The sequence below is a fragment of the Pagrus major genome, chromosome 13 (assembly GCF_040436345.1).
Source record: "Pagrus major chromosome 13, Pma_NU_1.0".
NCBI lineage: Eukaryota > Metazoa > Chordata > Actinopteri > Spariformes > Sparidae > Pagrus > Pagrus major.
This window is the reverse complement of record NC_133227.1, coordinates 22,563,591-22,583,609: the sequence shown is the minus strand read 5'-3', so window position 1 is coordinate 22,583,609 and position 20,019 is coordinate 22,563,591. Positions and strand designations below refer to the sequence as shown.

Here is a 20,019-nt window from a genome sequence, read left to right as displayed (position 1 = left end):
TACATTACTAAAGTAAAAGTACCTAGTTACATTCCAACAGTGTACTGTTGTTGTTGTTGTTGTTGTTGTTTTTAAATAAAGTTTTGTTATAAAACATACTTTTGTCAGTGTGACGTGTTGCTGATAAAACAGAATAAGTTATTATGTGACATCAGTAAACAGGCCACCTTCACTGTAACGTTTCCAAAAAAGGTCTCAGACGTCACCGCTGCGTGCGCGCTCACGACCCATTCGTAAACCGCTGCGTCTCTCTGACGTCACCGCCCTCCGCTCACCGAAATCCCTGATAACGCGACGCGCGCTCCCGCTCGCACCTCTGAATGGGGGCTCAGTCCAGCTCCTGACAGCCGGTCCAGTAGTAGCTTTTAATCGTTAGACGCCGCGGTCCTGCTCGTCTAGTCCGGTCCGCTGTTTTTACACACACACGCACACACACGCACACACACACACATACACGCACACACGCACACACACCGGTAGTCAACGACTCTGCTCCTCCGGTACCACACAGTCATTTCTTCAGGTAGTCCAAACCGCGCACTGACAGTCCCAACTAGTTCGGCTAGTGTACTGACTCTTCTCTTCTTCAGCCCGGCGAGTGAAGTGTTCTGACGGGCGGAGCTGTCTCTGTCTGTCCCAGGAATGAGAAATGATGGCCGGCTCTGCAGCAGAGGAGAAAACCTTCCGACGGTTCCTGGAGCTCTTTCTTCGGGAGATGAGAATGCCTCTGCAGGAGAGCGACCCGGTGCCGATGCGCCCCTTGTCGGACCTGGTGACTGAGGACGAGGTGGAGGGGGAGTGCCTCGACCTGTGTCTCCAACACCTCTACAAATAGTTAAGTGTCCACTTTTCTGTCATGGCATGTTGCTTTTTATTTCCGTGTGTATGTGTGTGTGTAGCTGCTAAATATCCGTGTTTTGAACGTGACATTATGTGGAGGAGGAGGAGGAGGTGGTGAGCGGACCCCCCGGCTTGGGTCACAGACGAGCCGGGATGCCTCTCGCAAAAAAAAAAAAAGATGCCAAGCTGGTACCCGCCGTGCTGCTGGGTGTGTCCGACGCCAAGTTTAGACAAGTGTGTGCACTGAGAGGACAAGAGGAATTACAGCTAAAGCAGAAGTTAAAACCTTGCCACTGCCTCACGCGGGGCTGTGTCGTGTTTTAACTCTCTGCAGGCTCGTTTTCTTTTAATTTGTATTAAATATGCGCTCGCCTCCTAATTGCACACATTGACGCCAGTGCTGCTGGAAGGTCCACAAAAGGTGAACCCCTGGATTTGCGTAACAGCTCGACGTCATCATGGTGTAGGAGGGGGGTGGTGGCGGAGGAAGCCATCGCCATCACTGCTGAGCGCATCTTCGTGCAGGCTAAAAATAACCCCCACCGGTTACGTTATTAGCCTCACAGTCGTTAGTCTGATCGTTACCCAGACGCAGACTGGAGGGGAAACCACTTAAAAGCTTGCTGCATGACATTTTTTAAGCGTTTTGGGGTTTGTTTGTTTTTTTTGCATCCTAAATGTGAAGGTGAAATTATGACATGTCTCTGAGAGGTAACACTTTAAAATTTGACAGCTCTCCAGATTTCAAAGACAAAACTTGATGAAAAATGAGTCAGGCTGAAGAGAGAAGCGCTCTTGCCCTGAGACTCTGCTGCCTGGCCTGGTTTTGAATCCAAAATAGGTGCAGAAACTGTGCTGGGGAGAAACAGGGTGGACGGACTCATCTAGGGCAACGAGTAGCAAGGGGACTGCTGCTGCCTGCTGCTGCTGCTGCTGCTGCCTGCATGTATGTATGTCTCAGAAAAAAAAGACTTTTGCAGGCAGACCCTCTCTATAGGCACATTATCTCCAGCAGCGATGGAGATGGAGAGCATATGTTGGTGGCAGGAGGGATCACATGCAGACAGTAGAGAGAGAGCTGTCAGGTGTTTCCACAGGAGAGCGGTTCACATGTTTAAACCTGTCGGAGCAGAACTACACATTCATGTCCAGGCTTGATGGAATATAAGATCAACACTCAACATCTTGCACAGCTTTACTCGCCCATCCCGTCCTCTTCTGACAGCATGCTCACACACATGTCTGCTGACTATTGATGGAGAAATTTGAATAGATTTGGTTTGGTGCATCCATCTTTGTTTAAATGTATATTTTAGATGGAGAGCTGAAGTCACGTCAGCTTCTGGTGGAGCATATGGGACCGTATTTTGGAAAGAATCTGTACGGTATCTGTTTTGAATTGTGCCATGACCCACACATATGATGTTTGGGAATTTAAAAAATGAAATTTCCAAGTCAAGAAAGTCACAGTTTGTGGTAAATAAAGTAAAATATCGATCTAGTTTTGTGTTAAACCGCTCTGTGAACTCGTCTCGCTCAACACACGTCACCAACACCAACATGGCCGCATGCTCGGCACAGAAAAGGTACTAAAAAAGGTGAAAATCACAATAAATCTGCTCATATTGACAACTGAGGTTACGGGTTTTGGTGACCGTTCAGCGAGATGATGTCACTAACGCGACTGCTTGCTGTATAGGTTTCATAATGTCGTATTTCATTAGTTTAAGACAAACAGCGACTTTCTCAAATCGAAAATTGATCTTTTAAATTGCCATGGCACAACTCAAGTGGGATCAAAAAATTATTTGTCTCTCTCCGTTCACTACCGTACAAAATTTTTCCGAAATCGGGTCACATTTCAGGTTGAAATTAATCCTTATTTCATTAAATAAGTAAAATTATTCCAATTCTTAATGCCGTTTTTGCCTGCTGCTGATGCCTGACTCTGTACTGGCTGTGTTTGGGTTCAGTAAGGAAATGGAAGCAGGACACGGTTAGCTTAGCTTAGCATGAAGACAGGGTGAATCAGCTAGCCTGGCTCTGTCTGCATCTCTAAAGTTCAAGCATGAGGGTGAGTAGATAATGACTGACTTTTCATTTTTTTTCAGTGAACTGTTCCTTTAATCAGTACACAAAGAAAAATGTACAAAAAAAAAAAGACTGCTACTGTTTCCTGACAAACACCAGTTAGTAAATCAGCTCAGTACTTCCGTGTCTCGGACTATAGTGCAGGTTGCCAGATAAAGTTGAATACGTCTCTCAAACCTGGCAACCACAACATTTCAGAAAGCTGTCACACAGTCACTGCACCCGGCTGTTTCTTTTTGCCAAGAAAGCAGACAGAGCCAGTCTAGCTGTTTATCCCCCCTTAAGTCACAGGAAGCAGGGCTAACCCGCCCGCCACATCCAAACACGACCTGACTCCAGCTCTGTACTTCAAGCACAGACTGGATTCAATCTTCCGCCCACTCTCACAGAGAAGTGCGAGTTAGAAATTTGTTTAAGCTTTAGTCAGCTGGGTGAGTGTGAGTGTCCCCCCCTCACCACCTGGCGCCTCTTGCCGTGGACTAATCGAGGAAAGCAGAAAGTCAAGAACCAATCCAAGAGTTTGAATCTTGAGCCTACACAATGATTTTTACTGTGAGATGACATTTTCTATAGCATTTGTATATTTTTGGATCTATTAGGCAGATATGTCAGGTGTTTGACTCGCAGCACAAGCCAAAACAGACATTCTCCAGTGGTTGTTTTATCTATAATCTGTTTCCAGAAAAGGCTATCATGATATAAACGACTCTTTGTCATAGAAGATTTCATCCTTTTTCCTCCCTGTACTGTGCATATAGTTCAGACTAAATACATTTACAATAAAACAGTATTCATTAAAGGTGCAGTGTGTAGGAATTTTAGTTAAAAAATATAAAAATAAACAGTGTTGACATTATATCTATGTATTGTATTGCAGAGATATATACTGAAGTTAGCATGCGAGGCAGCTAGCCCCAGCCTCCCCTCTAAGACTCATGGGAGCTTTAGTTATTGAATATTAAAGAGGAGCTGCTCACATTTAGCTTAAAGGTGCAATATGTAGGAATTTTAGCCGAAAACAACAAAAAATTAACTAAAATTATCAACAAAAAGTGAATAACAGTTCTGATGTTATGACGTCTATATATTGTGTTGCAAAGGTATATAGCGAAGTTAGCATGCTAACAGACTAGCCACATCCCATCCCAGTCTAAAGCTTCTGTGCACCAATACTCCTCCAGTTCACCAAACTCCCAGGCCTGACTGCTAGCTGCACTGCTAACCAAGCTAACTAGCTAATGGCAGCTACATTTAGTGGTTACTCTAGTGATATGCTAACCCTTATTTGTTTGGAGTATGAATTCAAGAGGTGGCCAATTCCTACATATTGTACCTTTTTTGAAAAAAAATAAATAAAAGAGTGATGGAATGTAACTAAGTAGATTTACTCTAGTACTGTATTTAGGTACAATAGTGACATACTTGTATTTTACTTGAGTATTTACATTTTCTGCTATTCTATACTGACACTCCACCATATTTTTTAGGCAAATATTGTACTTTTACTCCTCTACATTTGTTTATTTTAACATGTTTATTAATGGATAAAATAAAAATCCATCAATAAAATATATTTAATATATAATTTTTAATACCTTCAATACATTAAGCTGATAATACATTTACATTTTATGCAGTACTTTTACTTGTAATGGAGTATATTTTACATTGCTGCATTTCTACTTTCACTTAATTAAAGGTTCTGAGTTCTTGTTTCACTACTAGGAAAAAATAAATCAAAAATAGGTTTTTTAACAACTCTCTGGGCTTCCTGACAACTACAAGCCTTTTGATGTCGAACAAAAGCAGAAACAAGGCAGCAACATGTGATTACATGATGACTGGCTGTTGTAATTTTTTTAGTGCACAGCTCTCCAAAGCACACGAATGAGATCGGTGTGTGATCCCTAATGTCAGCATTTGGCTGAAAGCTGCAGTTTGCACACTCATTTAAATGGAGTCTGTCCAATCTGGCTTTGTGAAACGGTTATTAGCAAAAATAACTGCAGCTCACCGCCTAACTCGCTTTGTGAAAAAGACTTCTGTCTCTCTTCTCTGGCCGAGCTTTCATCTTATACAGTAAAGTTGGCTCGTTGGACTCTATGAATCACTCTTTGGCGTCTCTCCATCAAACATTTTATCTTAAGAGACCCTTCCAGAAGCCAGCTCTTCCAGCTGCTCACAAGGTCAAGAGGGACACTCGTTTTTTCTGTTTTATGAGCACAGCTGCCAGAGGTTTTGTGACAGGACTGGTCAGACGTCCACAAAAATCATGAGGAATCATCTTCTGAGGATCATGAATATCCCACACTGTCCCAGAAACCCAGAAAAAGCGTCAGTCATTTCAGCAAATGGCCAAAAACGACATAGCCGTTGTAATTATGACTCTTGTCTGTCGGGAGCAAAGGAGGAAGTAGTGTGACATTATTAGAGTCTGCAGAGGGTTGGATGTGTGGAGAGGTCGGGGGTGAATAGGCCGGTTAACAAAGCGTCTTACTTTAACACAAAGGATCGCAGTTCATCAACGTTGGCTTATTTATCATGATAATGCATCAATTTGTTTCATAAACACTTCGGATGTATGAAATCACATGAGCAGTTTTAATTGGAACTTTTATTGTTTTTTGCAGCTTTAGTTGGCTAAGAAAGCAAGAAATTGAAAACATCTCTAACCCAGGTTTTATGCCTTTAAGGGGACAACATGTGCAACCCTACCTCAGAGAAAGGAGAGGATAGGAAGGCACAGTTGGTAACGGGTTATGTATGCTGCAGAAAATGAGTACTGAAAAAGATTCATATATTCATAATCGATATATCGATATTTTAACACAACCACCCACACATTGTAATTTCTGGCCGCAGCAGGCAGCTGTTTTCAGTGAAGAGGCTCTAAAAACTCCACATCAAACAGTAGACAGAGTTAGCAACTAGCTGGTGAACATAGTGGAGCATTTAGCAGCCGAAGAGACAGATATTTCCTTCAGGAGTTGGTAGAGACCAAAAACGGAGCTAAGAGTGAAAATTGGACAGGTTGGAATTTTTACAACACATCTCAAGTCACGTCTGGCCAATCTGGTGGAGATATCTTACACTGGACTTTAAAATTGAACCCACAAACACACCAAGGGACATCTACTGGATCACACACTTAAAATGGACGAAGCTGCAGGATTCGTTTCCATCGCTTCAGCTCCTGATCTCACAGATTTCATTGCTAAAGTGTTTTAATGAGTAAAACGAGCCGCTACAGTGTTGTGGTCGGAGTCAAACGTGCAGACTCCTTGCCTGATACAGGAGCTACAGGGAACACAGATCATGTATCAGCTCTCATTCAGAGCTGACACTCGATCTAATGTATCACTTATGCTCCCATTAACGTCGCCTGCTGCCAGTTAAAGCTGTTCTCTGTGCTCACAGTCTGTAGTGAAATGTACATGTGACAAGGTCTGAGCTGGCGTATATTTGCATCATATACGTCAGTTGTCATAGTAACAACAACCCGGGCGTCCTTGCACAGAGTAATAATGGTGTTTTGTAGTCAGTGTGAATACAGCAGGCAGCAGGCTAGCCATGTTTCAGTCCGACTGGCAGTTTGATAACAGTGCTTTAGACAGCAGCAGAGCGAATGCAAGCAGTACACCAAGTTCTTTGGGTTTTACGTGTTATTTTGCTTCCTACTTCTGCTTAATACAGTTGGGAAATGTGGCAATGAATGCTGTGAGATTGTTTAAATGTGTGTTAGATATTTTGCCCTACTGTTTATACTGTTGTAAATATTCCTTTAATGTCTTCTTAGGTTTGTGAAGGACTCGTGTCAAACATTTGGCTGGGTATCATTAAAAATGTTGAAATATTAGTGCAGATGTGATATCCACATTTCAGTGCGGACCTTATTTGATACCTTACTTAAAAAAATAAGCAAACAAGCAACCCCCACCCCCCTTTTTTTGTCTTTGTTGGAGAGACACAGTGGAGAGATGACAGGGAGTGACATGCATCAAAGGTCACCTGCCGGATTTAAAGCCTTACAAGGTTTATCCAGGCTTTTTTTCCAGCTGCCTGCTGTGCTGTGGCTGTTAGTCTTGTCACGACACTAGAATTTCTTACTTCCAGACAATACCTTGAAAAATATTCACACTCAATACCATGTGCGATACCATAGGGAAAATTTGACACAACATTGAGGACGTGCTGGTGAAGATTGTCAGTCATGGTAATTATAAGTGCTAAATTGTAGACAACTGGACTTGTTTCAGTTGGATCCTTTCACACCTCTTTAATTGCCGTCCTTCGAGGACAGTGCTGTACACAACTTGGCCCAGAGAAGACAGGTGGTTTGAAAGAGGCGTGAAAGAATCCATCTACGTCAAACTGGAAAGACTGTCGTTAAACAGAGGAGGTGGCCTACGACACTACTTATCAACCACCTGCAATTCCCTCCCCAGACAGCTCAACAACCAGTCACACCTGGACCCACCTAGAATGACCCACATGAATGCCTGACTATATCGTTACTGTGGAAAATTGGTATTTAAACTGCTTCGTATTTTTCAGAATCAATATGTATTCATGTATTGACATTTTTGACAACACTAGTGGCTGTGAAGATGGCTGATGACAGCGGTCACATTAACATATTATACGTAATCAAATAGTTGCTTATTTACTAGAGCTCGACGGATACTAGACTTTCTGGACCTGTGCCGATATCATTATCGGGGAGTAAAAACATTGCAATAATGATGCATTGGCCCAGATTCATATATTCATTTAATGAATATATATTTACAGTTTAACAATTAACTTTATAGTTTTCATATCTTCACATATCGGACAACATAGACACACATACTGATGTATCTGTGGCCAACCAATATCAACTCCGTCTCTACCAACTCCTGAGAGAAACATCTGGCTCCTCAGCTGCTAAATGCTCCACTATGTTTAGTTGCAGTGAGTTATAAACTGTGTGGGTCAGTTTAGAGCTGTTTCACTTGTGTTATCTGCTAATAAAGAGTACTGAAACTACTGGTGTCTTTTCCTGTGTGTAATCTCTCTTCCTGGAGCTAACTGGGATCATTTTAGGTAATTGAGGCCTGCTGTGACTGAAATTAATGTAACTGAGAGCCGAAACACTGATTTTTATAATAACATAAACAAAGAATCTGTATACTGAGTGTGGAATGTTCCTATCTGGATGATACCTGATCCTCTAAACAAGGTCAGGAAGATGCATCCCCGGCTGGAAACGGGGTTGATGAGTGAGACAAAAGCAAAACAACCGAGTAAGCAAAACCAAAACAATGAGCTGAATGAGCGACTGTGAAGCTGATGGGAATCGCAGAGTCTCTGTCAGCAATAGCTTTCACATGTTAATATAAAAACAATTATTTGTGCAGCCATCAGAGCAAAGACTGAGTAAACAAGCTAATGCATCTGACCCGATATCCAGTGACAATAAAGTATTGATGTTAAATCCTCACTCAATACACTGATGTTGGCAGAGTTTGGGATTTCTGGTCGTCAGATAAAGGTTACATCTCTTTAAGTTCAGTTCTCGAATTTATCTTGTGACAACGCTGTGCTTATCCTCTGGTTATTAAGTTTAGGCAAACAAATCGGTTGGTTAGGTTCCGGAAAACATCATCTTGGCTTAAAATACCCGGTTTTGTTGCCACGAACGGGGCTGGAAATTGTCCTGAAGTCTCGTTAAAAATATCCTGTGGTTGCCCGCTGACAAATGTTGAAACAAAGGGCTGAACTGTTGTCACTAGCTTGGCAGCCTTCCCGCCTGTAGCTCCACCATCATCACATCCACCTCCTGATATGAAACCCCGGTCATAAACATTTACTTTTATTGTGATATGACAGGTTTTGTAGAAACGTCGAAATGCTTCGTAGGCCCATGACACATACAAATGTACCAGTCGTTTGCAGAAACGTTAACTACCAACATTTTATCCTGGTGCTGAGGGGTGTTCTGTGAATCAGGTGCTGTTCGTGTTGGAAAGAAACCCCTCAGACACGTGGGCCCTATGGGTTCACGATGAGAACTTTCTCTGCAGTTCTCAAGGAGACTGATGGCATGATGAGTGTGTGCATGTGTTTGTGTGGCGTGTCCAGCATCCTACATGGCTGTCTACTGTAGCCGCGCCGTGAGTGTAATGATAGTTGGAGGCAGCAGCTCTGGTGATTCATCCCAACGTGTCATTAGTTTGTCTCTGGGTTGAACAGCTAATAATAGACTTCTGCAAGAAGAGAGATCCCCTCTGTGTGAGAGTGTGTGTTAATAAGGGGCGGGTGAAGCACTTGGTGTGCTAGAACGAGTCTGGGGGTGTGGAATGAGTGTGTATGTGTGCGTTAAAGTGACGCTAGTTAGGTTTTAATCCGTTTTTCCTCCAGGCAGCTGGGAGTCACATCTGAAAAGAAGAGGATGCAGTGTACTCCCTCTGAACACTGATTTGGAGTGTGTGTGTGGAGGGTTTACTTCAAGTGTGACTTAAATCATGCTGCTGTGTGAATAGAACAAGTATAGATGAATGCGGGTTGTAGGCAGGAGTCGACAAGCCATGCTTAAGGCTCATTTATGCTCCCTTTACATACGAAAATAGATTAAAACCCTATAACCGTCACTGCCTTCATACTTCCAGGCGTCCTTCACGTTGGCTCTGAATCTTAAACAATTAAAGAATAGAGGGCGCTGCTCAGAGTCAAGTCGGTCTCGCACGTACCTCCACTTTTCCTTCGCCACCGTCTAAACTCCTCCCAGCTGTTCTGTAGTAACTGTTTGTCTCTGTGCCTGAGTAAGGTAACATCATGCAGATGTTTAAAACTTCCCACTAACTCGCATAACCTCTCCTCAAAAAGTTCTGCCATTTTTACAACTTCTTCCTCTTTTCCTGTGTTTGCATCTCGCTTAAACTATTCGTTACATAGTACAAATACATCAACCAGTTTCAGATTAGTGCTTTGAGATCGAATAACCTCCACACTGACACAGACTACGTTCATGTGTTGGACTGCTGACCATTATTACCCCAACATTTCTGTTTGACTCGGTGTTGAGTACCGCTCGGTGCAGAGCTTGAGAGGGTAAAACTGGCTTTCACTTTGAAGTCATTTCAAAATTTCTTAACACCTCTAAAAGGCCCAGAGGACAATTAGAAGTAATTGTTCTTTTTTAGCTGGCAAACCTACTGTGTGCAAAAGGCCTTGTGGGTTTTTTATTGTTTTTTTAAGGCTGAATTTCTTTCTGTCAGGAGCTTTTAGCGCTGATAAATTAGCACAACAGTGGTTTAGATTCTATTAGATGTTACCAAGGGAAAAATCTGGGTTACTTTTTAAAAGATACTTCACGTTATTTTTCATCAATGCACTTTACCTTCAATGACAAGAAATACAATGTTACCCATGGCCTCTGCCTGGTTACGCTGAAGTTAAAGAAATTGTGTTGTGCTGCCCTTGTTGTCCTTCAGACTTCTCTTCTGAGACAAAACTGATTTCCTAATAGTTTGTTTTGTGTACAATGAAGGTCAAAGCGTAAAAACACTTCAAAATCTGAATTTCTAAAGGAAAAAATGGTGGCCTGGGACAATTCAGCAGGCATAGGTTTACACCGATTACATTACTTGGCCACAGCCCCTTTCCTCATTTTGTTTTGAAGAATCAATATTTAGTCAGAAGACGGACGCTACAATTACAAAATGTCGCATAGGTCTGCTAAGTGCAGCAGCGGGGCCAGCAGCAGAGTCACAGGAGTCACATTTCCCTTATAACGTAAGGATTACTGACATTGAACTGACGAGACGATGGTGGAGGATATGTTGTCCAAGCACCTATTTAAGGTGTAAAAGGTGCCCCTTTTTGGCAGTATTTTTGGATTTAAACCCAATGCAAATAGGTAACCTGATAATGACATTTAATTGGCGATCAGTATCAGCCCCCAATAGACTGATCTCCTAATTCTTTATTGTATTGAATTAAAATTAAATATACTATACTATACTAATCTGATGCACAGTTTTGTCCATCCAGAATTTAAAAAAAACCTCTCGGCACTCTGACGTCACTGACTGTTTGTACTGACTGCTGATGAATTGATGATGACTTGAAGAGGAGTAAGAGGGGGAGTTAAATGACCCATGACACACACACACACACACACACACACACACACACACACACACACACACACACACACACACACACTGAGAGCTGATAGATAGTAATTGAAGGGAGAGCCTTTCTAGACCTCATTAAACAGAAATGTCTCCCGCAGCTGTAAAGAACTAGGGGGTAGATCCGGCTTCCTCCGGCACACATGACACACTCAAGTATGTACACACACACACACACACAATTAGAAGAGTAGGTGGTGTTAGTGGAGCTGCTGGTGACGGATTTATTAAAGGATAAACCACAGACTGTTGTACTGATGGAGCTGCTGTGAACACGTACAGTACAGTATGACATCATGACAGACGTAGCACAAAAACAACACCTGTTACAGGCGGTAGTTTATATATAATAATTGAATAAATAATAATATAATAATAAAAATCAAGTTAGTTGAAGCTCTACAGAGTATTTTATGTTCGGGTAAATGTTATATTCAATATATTGTTTTTGCTGCTTTCAAAGAGGGTAACGTTAAGGTGTCTAATTTTTTACAGTTCCAAGTATCAGCAGATTGTTCACTGTATCCTGTTGCTAATTAGCGTTACAGTCTTGGAACGGATCAACATTGTCCGACAAAGATTAAGTCTTTGGGGGCACCAGCCAACGTTTCGGGGGTTGCAGTTGTAGCCAGTGGATATTCGAATAACAGATGAAGGATATCCGGACAAAGACTTCCTCCTCTAGCTCGGCCAAGAAAACTGTCTCCTGTCAACAAGGACATACATCCTCATGCTGGGTTTGAAAAGTTCACCGTCTTTGCACCACATGTCTGTAACTTTGCTGTGTTCAGCCTCAGAAGCTTGAAACAAAGCTTCAATAAGAAATTAATGAATAGGACATGGAGACCAATATTCATGCACTGAGCTGGAACAAACTTTTCTCTCCCGCATCAATGATGTTGCGACAGTCGGGGCTCTGTAGGACGACTGTCAGCCATCGACTGGCCGATAACAGATGGGGCAGCCATCTTTAGCTGTAGCACTGTCGATACTAGTTTGTCTTTGCTGGCGTAAATAACCAAGATGGCCTTATGGTCGCGGTGTTATTTTTTAGGAATTGTATATCGTCCCTAAATTAGTTTACAGTAGCTATTGAGACAGTGATATCTCTAAAAATGTATTGAGTTTTGAGAGGAAATTTAGTGGTGACTTTTCAATGGATAACTATGGAACTGGTTGGAAACAGCAGGTAGGCCTAAACACATTGTACAGTTATTACATTACTGTATACAAGTGGTGCCCAGGTGTCGGTGTAGCTTCACCATGACACACATGTTTGACTGCACAAACAGGTGATTTTTGTGATTTTTAGTGGCACTTTAAGCACCCGTTCAGCTGTGTAAATCTCCCCAACTTAACCCTGTTGCACTGTCTTTTACCAAGACGATAAACCACATTATTAGTCATGTCCTCCAGTTCAAGGTTGGGCTGGTTTTGTTTGGAACAAGCAAAACCCCTCTAGGGCTTTATTAATGAGGACTTCCCTCAGGCCATCGAGCAGAAGTAGGATGCTGCACAGTAGAGAGAGGAAATACTGCCAATACAGGAGTGTGTAGCAGCATTAATATCCACCTGCCCACACACTCTTATCACTCCTACACTCCAGGGGCTGTGTTCACACGGAGCTGGTGCATTTCAGAACGAGTGACCATTTCATCTGTAGTACCACAAAGCAATCTGTGCACAATACAGACAAATTAAGGAGCATTTAATACATTTAGAGCACTTAAAATAGCATTAAATCTGGTGACAAACAAGAACATTCTGTACGAAGCTGATGCTGATTAATGATGAAATACATAATCATGGATGGAAAATGAATAAAATAAGGATGATAGGGATTTATTTCTCCATGATTTTACCTTTGTATGTGCACCACGTAGTGATTTTAATCCTCCACTTGTCCTTCTGCCCCATAATCACAGCCAGAAATACCTACTGTTTTATTTAGCACACTTGTTGGTATTTGTTCTGCAATAATTAAGGTTACGTCAAGGCAGGCAGGCTGTGTAGTAAAAGAATAAACATACAGTAGTCGACTGGGGACTGAACCATCTCTGTAATTTGGAGCCAGCTAACGTGCCTTATAGCTACAGAGGAACAAGTTTCTACATTCGCATCTCCTTTGAATATTAATCTTGTCCAGTGTCGGACTTCGGCACCACTCTGTCATTATTTATGATTCTGTTGTGACAACAAACGGTCTTATACGGGAGAACACTGAAGTGAAGTTGTTCACAAATCATCTTGTCAGTTGGGACAGTTGCTAATAGGAAGACTGCTGAAGGTGTGTAGTGTGACTTTCAGGGATCATCCCAAAGAGAAGAGAAAATGACTTGCAATGGAAAAAAAATCAATCTTGAATGTTGTTCTTTTGGGACGTTTTTCTTGCATTCCCAGTGGAAACATGACAGAGGGAACGACGTGCACTGAAATGTCTCTAACATTGTGGTTAATAGAAGGTCGCCTCGAGCTTTTCATTTATTGAAAGAGGTCCATTAGCCGTCAACCAGCAGAATGAAGCTGTATTCATGGAGCAAGCTCTTGAGCATTTCCGACATTATGTTCTCCTTTCTGCTTTAATTAGAAGATCAAAAGGTCACTGCTAGACCGGACACAGCAGATGCCTCAATGGCAAGGTTCTGCACCGCCATAGAGGAAGGTATCATGTGTATTACAATGCTGTGGAGGAATTCACTCATAGAAGTGATTCAGAATAAAGCTGCAGTCCAGAGCTCAAAGTGGATTTATCTGCAGCGAGCAAACATTAGACGCTTCTGTCACTTCACAGCAGACAAATCAGACCATCCACTGAAGTCCCACATGTACTGTCTCAGAATTAAGTGACCTCCTTTTTGCGCTGAACTAGTTTCAGAGGAGACGATGAACACAGCCCTCATCACACTCAGTGTATATAAAACAACATCAGACACGTCCGCCACTCGTCTGATAGCTGCCTCTTCCAGTGAGAAAGCATCACTGTCTGCGAGCTTTAAATGAAAGTCAACATACGGTCCAACACGGAACATGGAGTTTTTTGAAAGTCCCAGTTTTCCACGCTACCATCTGTCTGTCCACTGGCTTTTCACTGTTTAATCAGAGCAATATGAAGCCAGGAGATTTGGTCCCCCCCTAGAGATATACATCCTCTGAGGCTTCTGGGAAGTAACTGTAAGGCTTTCTAGAGCACCTCTGAATATTGAAGCTGTCTGAGCCTCTGTTTGTTCCTTTCTAAAGGGGTTTTTCTGTGACTTTGAGGCATCCTGTCTTTACAAAAAAAAATTGGCCTTGTAATGCATATAAAAGAAAATCAGTGCCGGACTCATTGTGAGACTGATCAGTGCTCATCTTCAACATGTTTTCTGTGTTTTAACTCCATCCATCCTCCTGCTTGTTTTGGCAGCTTTTTCTCAGTCCAGTCATCCACTTCGACTTCCTCTCCTCTTTTTGCCTCCTAGCTCCAGTCTGGGCTATCCCAGCCTTTGAAATTAGTTTCAGCAGTAATCCTTTAATCAGAGTGTCTCGCTGGGATTACCACCGAGTGCAAGCCTCAGTTACTGCCCTCCACCACCACTGGCAATTGTTGAGCCTGCAGTATTTGATTTACACAACAGTCACCAATGTGTACATGCATGAAACAGTTATGGTAAACAGTATGTAATAATGTAACCTTGCCCCACAGCGATGAACACTTTGTCTTGTGCCTTGAAACCATCAGAATAATAGAACTAGTTTTTCTCTTGATGTCAGAAGATTATGTTGATTTTATTTATGAAGTAGTAGTAGTCAGGCTAACTGTAATGAAGGACAATACATGTAACTGTCCTTAATTGCTAATATTACCTTGACGACTGAAGATCATGAGGGCGTCCACAATGTCCTCTTACTTCTCCCTGTTTGACTAGCAGCTCTGTGCTACATGAACAAACCAAAAGACTGATGTAGTCAACTAGATTGCCATGATTGGATGAATTACTTCATGTGGCTCTTTCCTCGTGAAAAAGTATTCAAAATATAAATGTATAAATAAACTAAATACTAGCAAGGCTGAGCATATTTGACTACTGACAACTCATCACAACACTTCAAGTATGTTGATGATCAGTTACCTTAAAGTTTGTTATTTTGGAACGACTAATTTTGTACTAAGTATATTTTAGTATTTGTAGAAAAACACAATTTGAAGTGTATGTAGTGTACTTTTAGGTGCTTAGGTGGAACAACGTCAAGTATACTTTTTAAACTCTAAGTATACTGCTATGTATGTACTAATATGAATGCTTGATTAGTTAATTTAAAGTCAACTTATAAACAATGAGAATAACCAAAAAAATTATATAAATAAGTACACTGCAACAGCATTTAATTTTTGTTTTTATTTTACTTTGAATTATGCAGAATATGCTAATAATTCACCCCTCTGGCGTCAACTTGAGTGAATCTGTTTTTTTCCTTCCAGAGTATGTCGACGCCACTGTTTTTATCAGCCTCTCGATGGTGATTGACGTTATTGCGACACTCGTGATCGACAGAAAAATCAACGCGGAAGATTTTATAAAATGCGCAACCCTTTCCTTTAAAACTTCCTGTGAGAAATGGGAAATGTCTTTCTCGTCTCCAGTACCCTGTCCGTCTCTCACTCACTGAGGACGAGGCCCAACAGTACAGAAGTACGAGTATAGCTAGCAATATTCATGTCGTGTCTGTTTAGATAAACGGCATCAGCAACAACTGATGACATGATCTGAGGGTCTTGAAGGGTTGTTTTTTTATTTCAAAGACTAACTCTGGTCTGAGGGGCAAGGTGACAGTTGAAAACGAGGGGCAGCGGTAGAAAATTGGAAATGGGATTGAGTCTTTGAGTGTTGAGTGTTTGGCTCCTCTCAACATACAGTGAACGAGCAAACTCAAGCTGATGGAGAACAAATACATTGTCCAGATATACTACCAGCAATGACGCAGAGCAGGGACGAGTTATTTATTCATAACTCCGACTGTGAGTCACCGTACATTGTCTGTGGTGGGAAGAATTAATGTGATTTTTATGTCCAGTACCAGGGGAGGTGTTTTTGTTGGGGACTATTTTCAGCGGAGATTTGATGCACTCATATTTTTAGTTATGACAGCAGAATGGTATATGGAGATCTATGACGAAGTACATCCAAGGACCAAACAACAGGAATTTCTCCGGCGCTCGCTCGGCCTGTTCATCCTCTCTGCTGCCGCCATGTTGGAAAAACATTCCGCCATTTTCTCTGTAATTGCCTCATTCATCATTTATTACACCTTGACATCAATGACAACACCTAGCATTCAAGGTTTCCTTCAAGGCTGTCAAAAGGTAGCTCTTTATTGCAAAAAGAAATGGCACTTCAAGCCTCGACGTGCTGTCTCGATCCTACTCGTCAACATCTGTTTTAACAGAGTATTAAATTGCTTTGAGGATGAAATGCCGGTGATTGTGAAGCGCTCCCTGAGTCCTGTCACGGCTCAGAAAACAGCTGTTGTGAAACGCCTCCTAAATAAAAGCGACCTCCACGACCCCCTAATACTTAAAAAAAAAAAACTCGACTTAAATTTAAATCCCTACTTTGTAATTCAAATGATAGAAAATTGTAAGCAGCTCATTTCTAGTGCAATCTTTTCAGGATTTTAGAGAAGCACAGCACTGAACCAGCTTCAGAACAAAAATATCAAGACACTGAATTTTAGAAGCCTCAGATTGGTGTTGATTTTGATTTAGTTTAGTCTTTTACTCATTTTAGTAATTTGATTACTGTTAGTTTTAGTCTTGTTTTCATCAGTGGACGTTTAAGTCTCATTTTCCATCTCAGTTCGCAGTCCACAATGAATCAATCCTCACGTATTTGGTGGCGTCATCTGCCCAAAATTCCCACTTGAATACATGTAATATCAAACACAGACGACTATTAAATGTAAATGAATGCTCACCAGAGGATGAACCCTTTTCATTCTGGATATATGCCTTCCTCTTATGCCCCACTCAGGTCAAAATACCATCTTTGGCTCTGATAACTCAAAAACCAAACCAAACGTTTATTAAAAGCAACAATAGCAAAAATATTTGTCAGATTAATATAATTTTACACCAAAATTAGTGCTTATATTTGGGGGATTTTTCAACATGTAAAAGTGGGTTCCTTCATATCTTTTTCTTCAGTCTCTTAAGCTTCACCACCAACTGACTGACCCTTTCCCATCGATGTGACTGGGTATTAGTGGATGTTTTGTCCAGTGTAACAAGGGGTATAACTGAAAATAAATATAATCAGGAGTTGTACCTCTACGACACGACAGATTTAACTCATCAGTCATCAGTATGTTGTTAATTTTGTCGCCTAAAAGAAAAATTGAAAATATGTGAGGTTTGTATTTGCACAACAAACCCCAGGAGACAGCAACACTTAACTACACAGCCATTATTTTGATAAAATGGTGGGCTGATATGATCATTCACAGCAGTTTAGCTCCAACGGCATTTATGACATTAAAGGGGCACTATGTCGTTTTGGAGAAGATATTTAATATTTACAGTATTAATCAGGTTATAATACAAACTCAGAGATATTTATCATTTCCGTAATGGAATAAACAAGCTGTTCTCAGAGGAAATTGAGGTCCAGAACACTGTTTGAAGCTAGAAATGTGGCAGGGTCCGCCACATATAAACAAAGTAAAACAGTATGAAGTTGTGTTATTCAGTTTAAGCCATGAAAACGAAGAGAGATTGTTTATTTAGTTTGTTTAGGCTTAAAAAATCGGTCATTGAAGATCTTTCTCTTCTGATTAAAATGTCTTCCCCAAAACTACGTAGTGCACCTTTAATATTCTTCCTTACACAGCCTCACATTAATATACAATGAAGCCCAAAATGCATTTAATCCTCCAGTATAATCGCTCTTTTTGACCTTGTTGTGTTGTCCTTCTCTCCAAATGTTCATTTAGGTTGAGATAAATTAATTATTCTGTGTGACCCAAAGGCTCAACTTGCTTCTCTCTCCCCTATTCAGCGGCTTTCAGATACATTTTTTCAAGGTCACATGGTGGTGTAGGATTGTGGAGTATAACGTGAGCTGAACTGCTTTGCATTCAGTTCATCTGCCACAAACATATGACTCATCATTTGAATTATGGGCACCTTGTGTGAACAACGAAAGCCCGGCGCTGTGGCGCAGCAGCAGCAGGCTGGAAAAGCTTCAGCAGAAGTGTCTATCTGTGATGCTGTAGGAGGGAAAGGAGGACACTGCACACTTTTGAAGGTCATTGCACTTCCAAAAATGGGGCCTCTCCAGAGCTGACATTAATTAAGGCGCCTGTTTTAGAGACATCAGTGTGAGCCACTGCTGGAAAGACTGGTGATTCTCGATTCTTTACAGTCCGGTGTGACAGAGATACAAACCACGAACCAACACTGTAAACTAGAGAGAAGTAAACCCAGAAACATGCTTCACTACTTCAGATTGAGTTACAGAAGGTAGCAGAACAGAGAGCTCTCTCACAGATTTCCTGTTAAAAATCTCTCCCGCAACAAGACAACCCTGCTGACATTTATTTTGTCAGACTTGATAAAGCTCGTCCCGAGCCAGAGAACACATTACAAAAATGTTTTAACAGGCAGCTCTTGATGTTAAATCCCTTTGAGCTGTAAGATGTGTTACATTCAACTTATTGAAGCAGGATAATGGCTTGTACTATGAAAACAGGGCTCTAGTTTGAAGTCATGTCTGTGTGGAGTTTGCATGTTCTCTCCATATTTGCATGGTTTCCTTCTGGGTGCTCTGCCTTCCTCCCACAGCTGTGGTGAACAGGAGACTCTGAAATGTGATGGACTGGAGTCTTTACTTACCTACATTCTCCCAGTGCAAACAAGCCTAAACTCTCCCAGTTATAGGAGGGTATGACCAATACATGAACAAATAAAGTTAAGGAGAAAAATTAAAGGGGCACTATGCAGTTTTGGAGAAGAAATTCAAACTTTCCATAACTGAATAAACAAGCTGTTCAACCTTAACATAGCATTTATTTGCCAGGAATGTTTATTATTAGTTTCACATTAAGAGTTGTGGTCATAACGTAATGATAATAATAATAACAATGCTACAACTTACTACTAATGAGAAAAATAATACACTTAATCTGTTGTTTCGGAAAAGAAAATATTAATCAGGTTATAAGACAAACTCAGAAATATTGATCTTTTCCATAACTGAATAAACAAGCTGTTCTCAGAGGAAAAGGTGGCAGGGTCCGCCTCATATAAACAAAGTAAAACAGTATGAAATTGTGTTGTCCTTGTTTATTTAGTTTATTCAGTCATGAAAACGAAGAGAGTTTGTTTATTTAGTTTGTTTAGGCTTAAAAAAATCAAGTCAATGAAGATCTTTCTATTCTGATTACAATTTACAAATGAGTGCATTTTGGCATAAATAGGCATCATCAATATTTATCAACATCTTCTATTTATTATAGATTCCTTTATTCCTTAATTAGATTTTATTTTATATGAAGGGATAGTTTTTATGGCAGTCAGCACACTCACGTCTCCCCGCCTCACAGACGACACTATTGTTTTCTGTGAAATTGGCTGAATTAAAGGAGCCTCCAGAGACAGTTCAGGTCAGGACATGATGTGGCTCCCCTATAGGCTCTCACCAATCCACCAATGATCCAGCTGGTAGATTACATAATACTGCCTTAAGGCTTTGTGCAGAGCAGCACTGGGCCTGCTCAAAAACCTCACAGGGAATTACATGCAAGTTCCTCACTCTATCTGTGGAGCCCGAACGGAGGCTGGGGGCTTATCTGGAAACTGACTTCACTTAGCGACACACAACCATTTCAAATACATGACACATGCAGAGCTTTACGCCTCATTCTCCCTGCCGCGTGT

At 41.3% G+C, this 20,019-nt stretch overlaps 1 protein-coding gene across 1 annotated transcript in view; it reads left to right on the top strand.

Annotated features, from left to right (window-relative positions):
* Positions 1 to 652: 652 nt before the first annotated feature.
* ppm1e (protein phosphatase, Mg2+/Mn2+ dependent, 1E) overlaps positions 653 to 20,019 on the top strand; it is a 37,031-nt gene continuing 17,664 nt past the window's right edge. The window contains exon 1 of the mRNA XM_073478885.1: positions 653 to 834. Within this exon, the coding sequence (XP_073334986.1) occupies positions 653 to 834 (182 nt within the window). The remainder of the gene's footprint in view (positions 835 to 20,019) is intronic.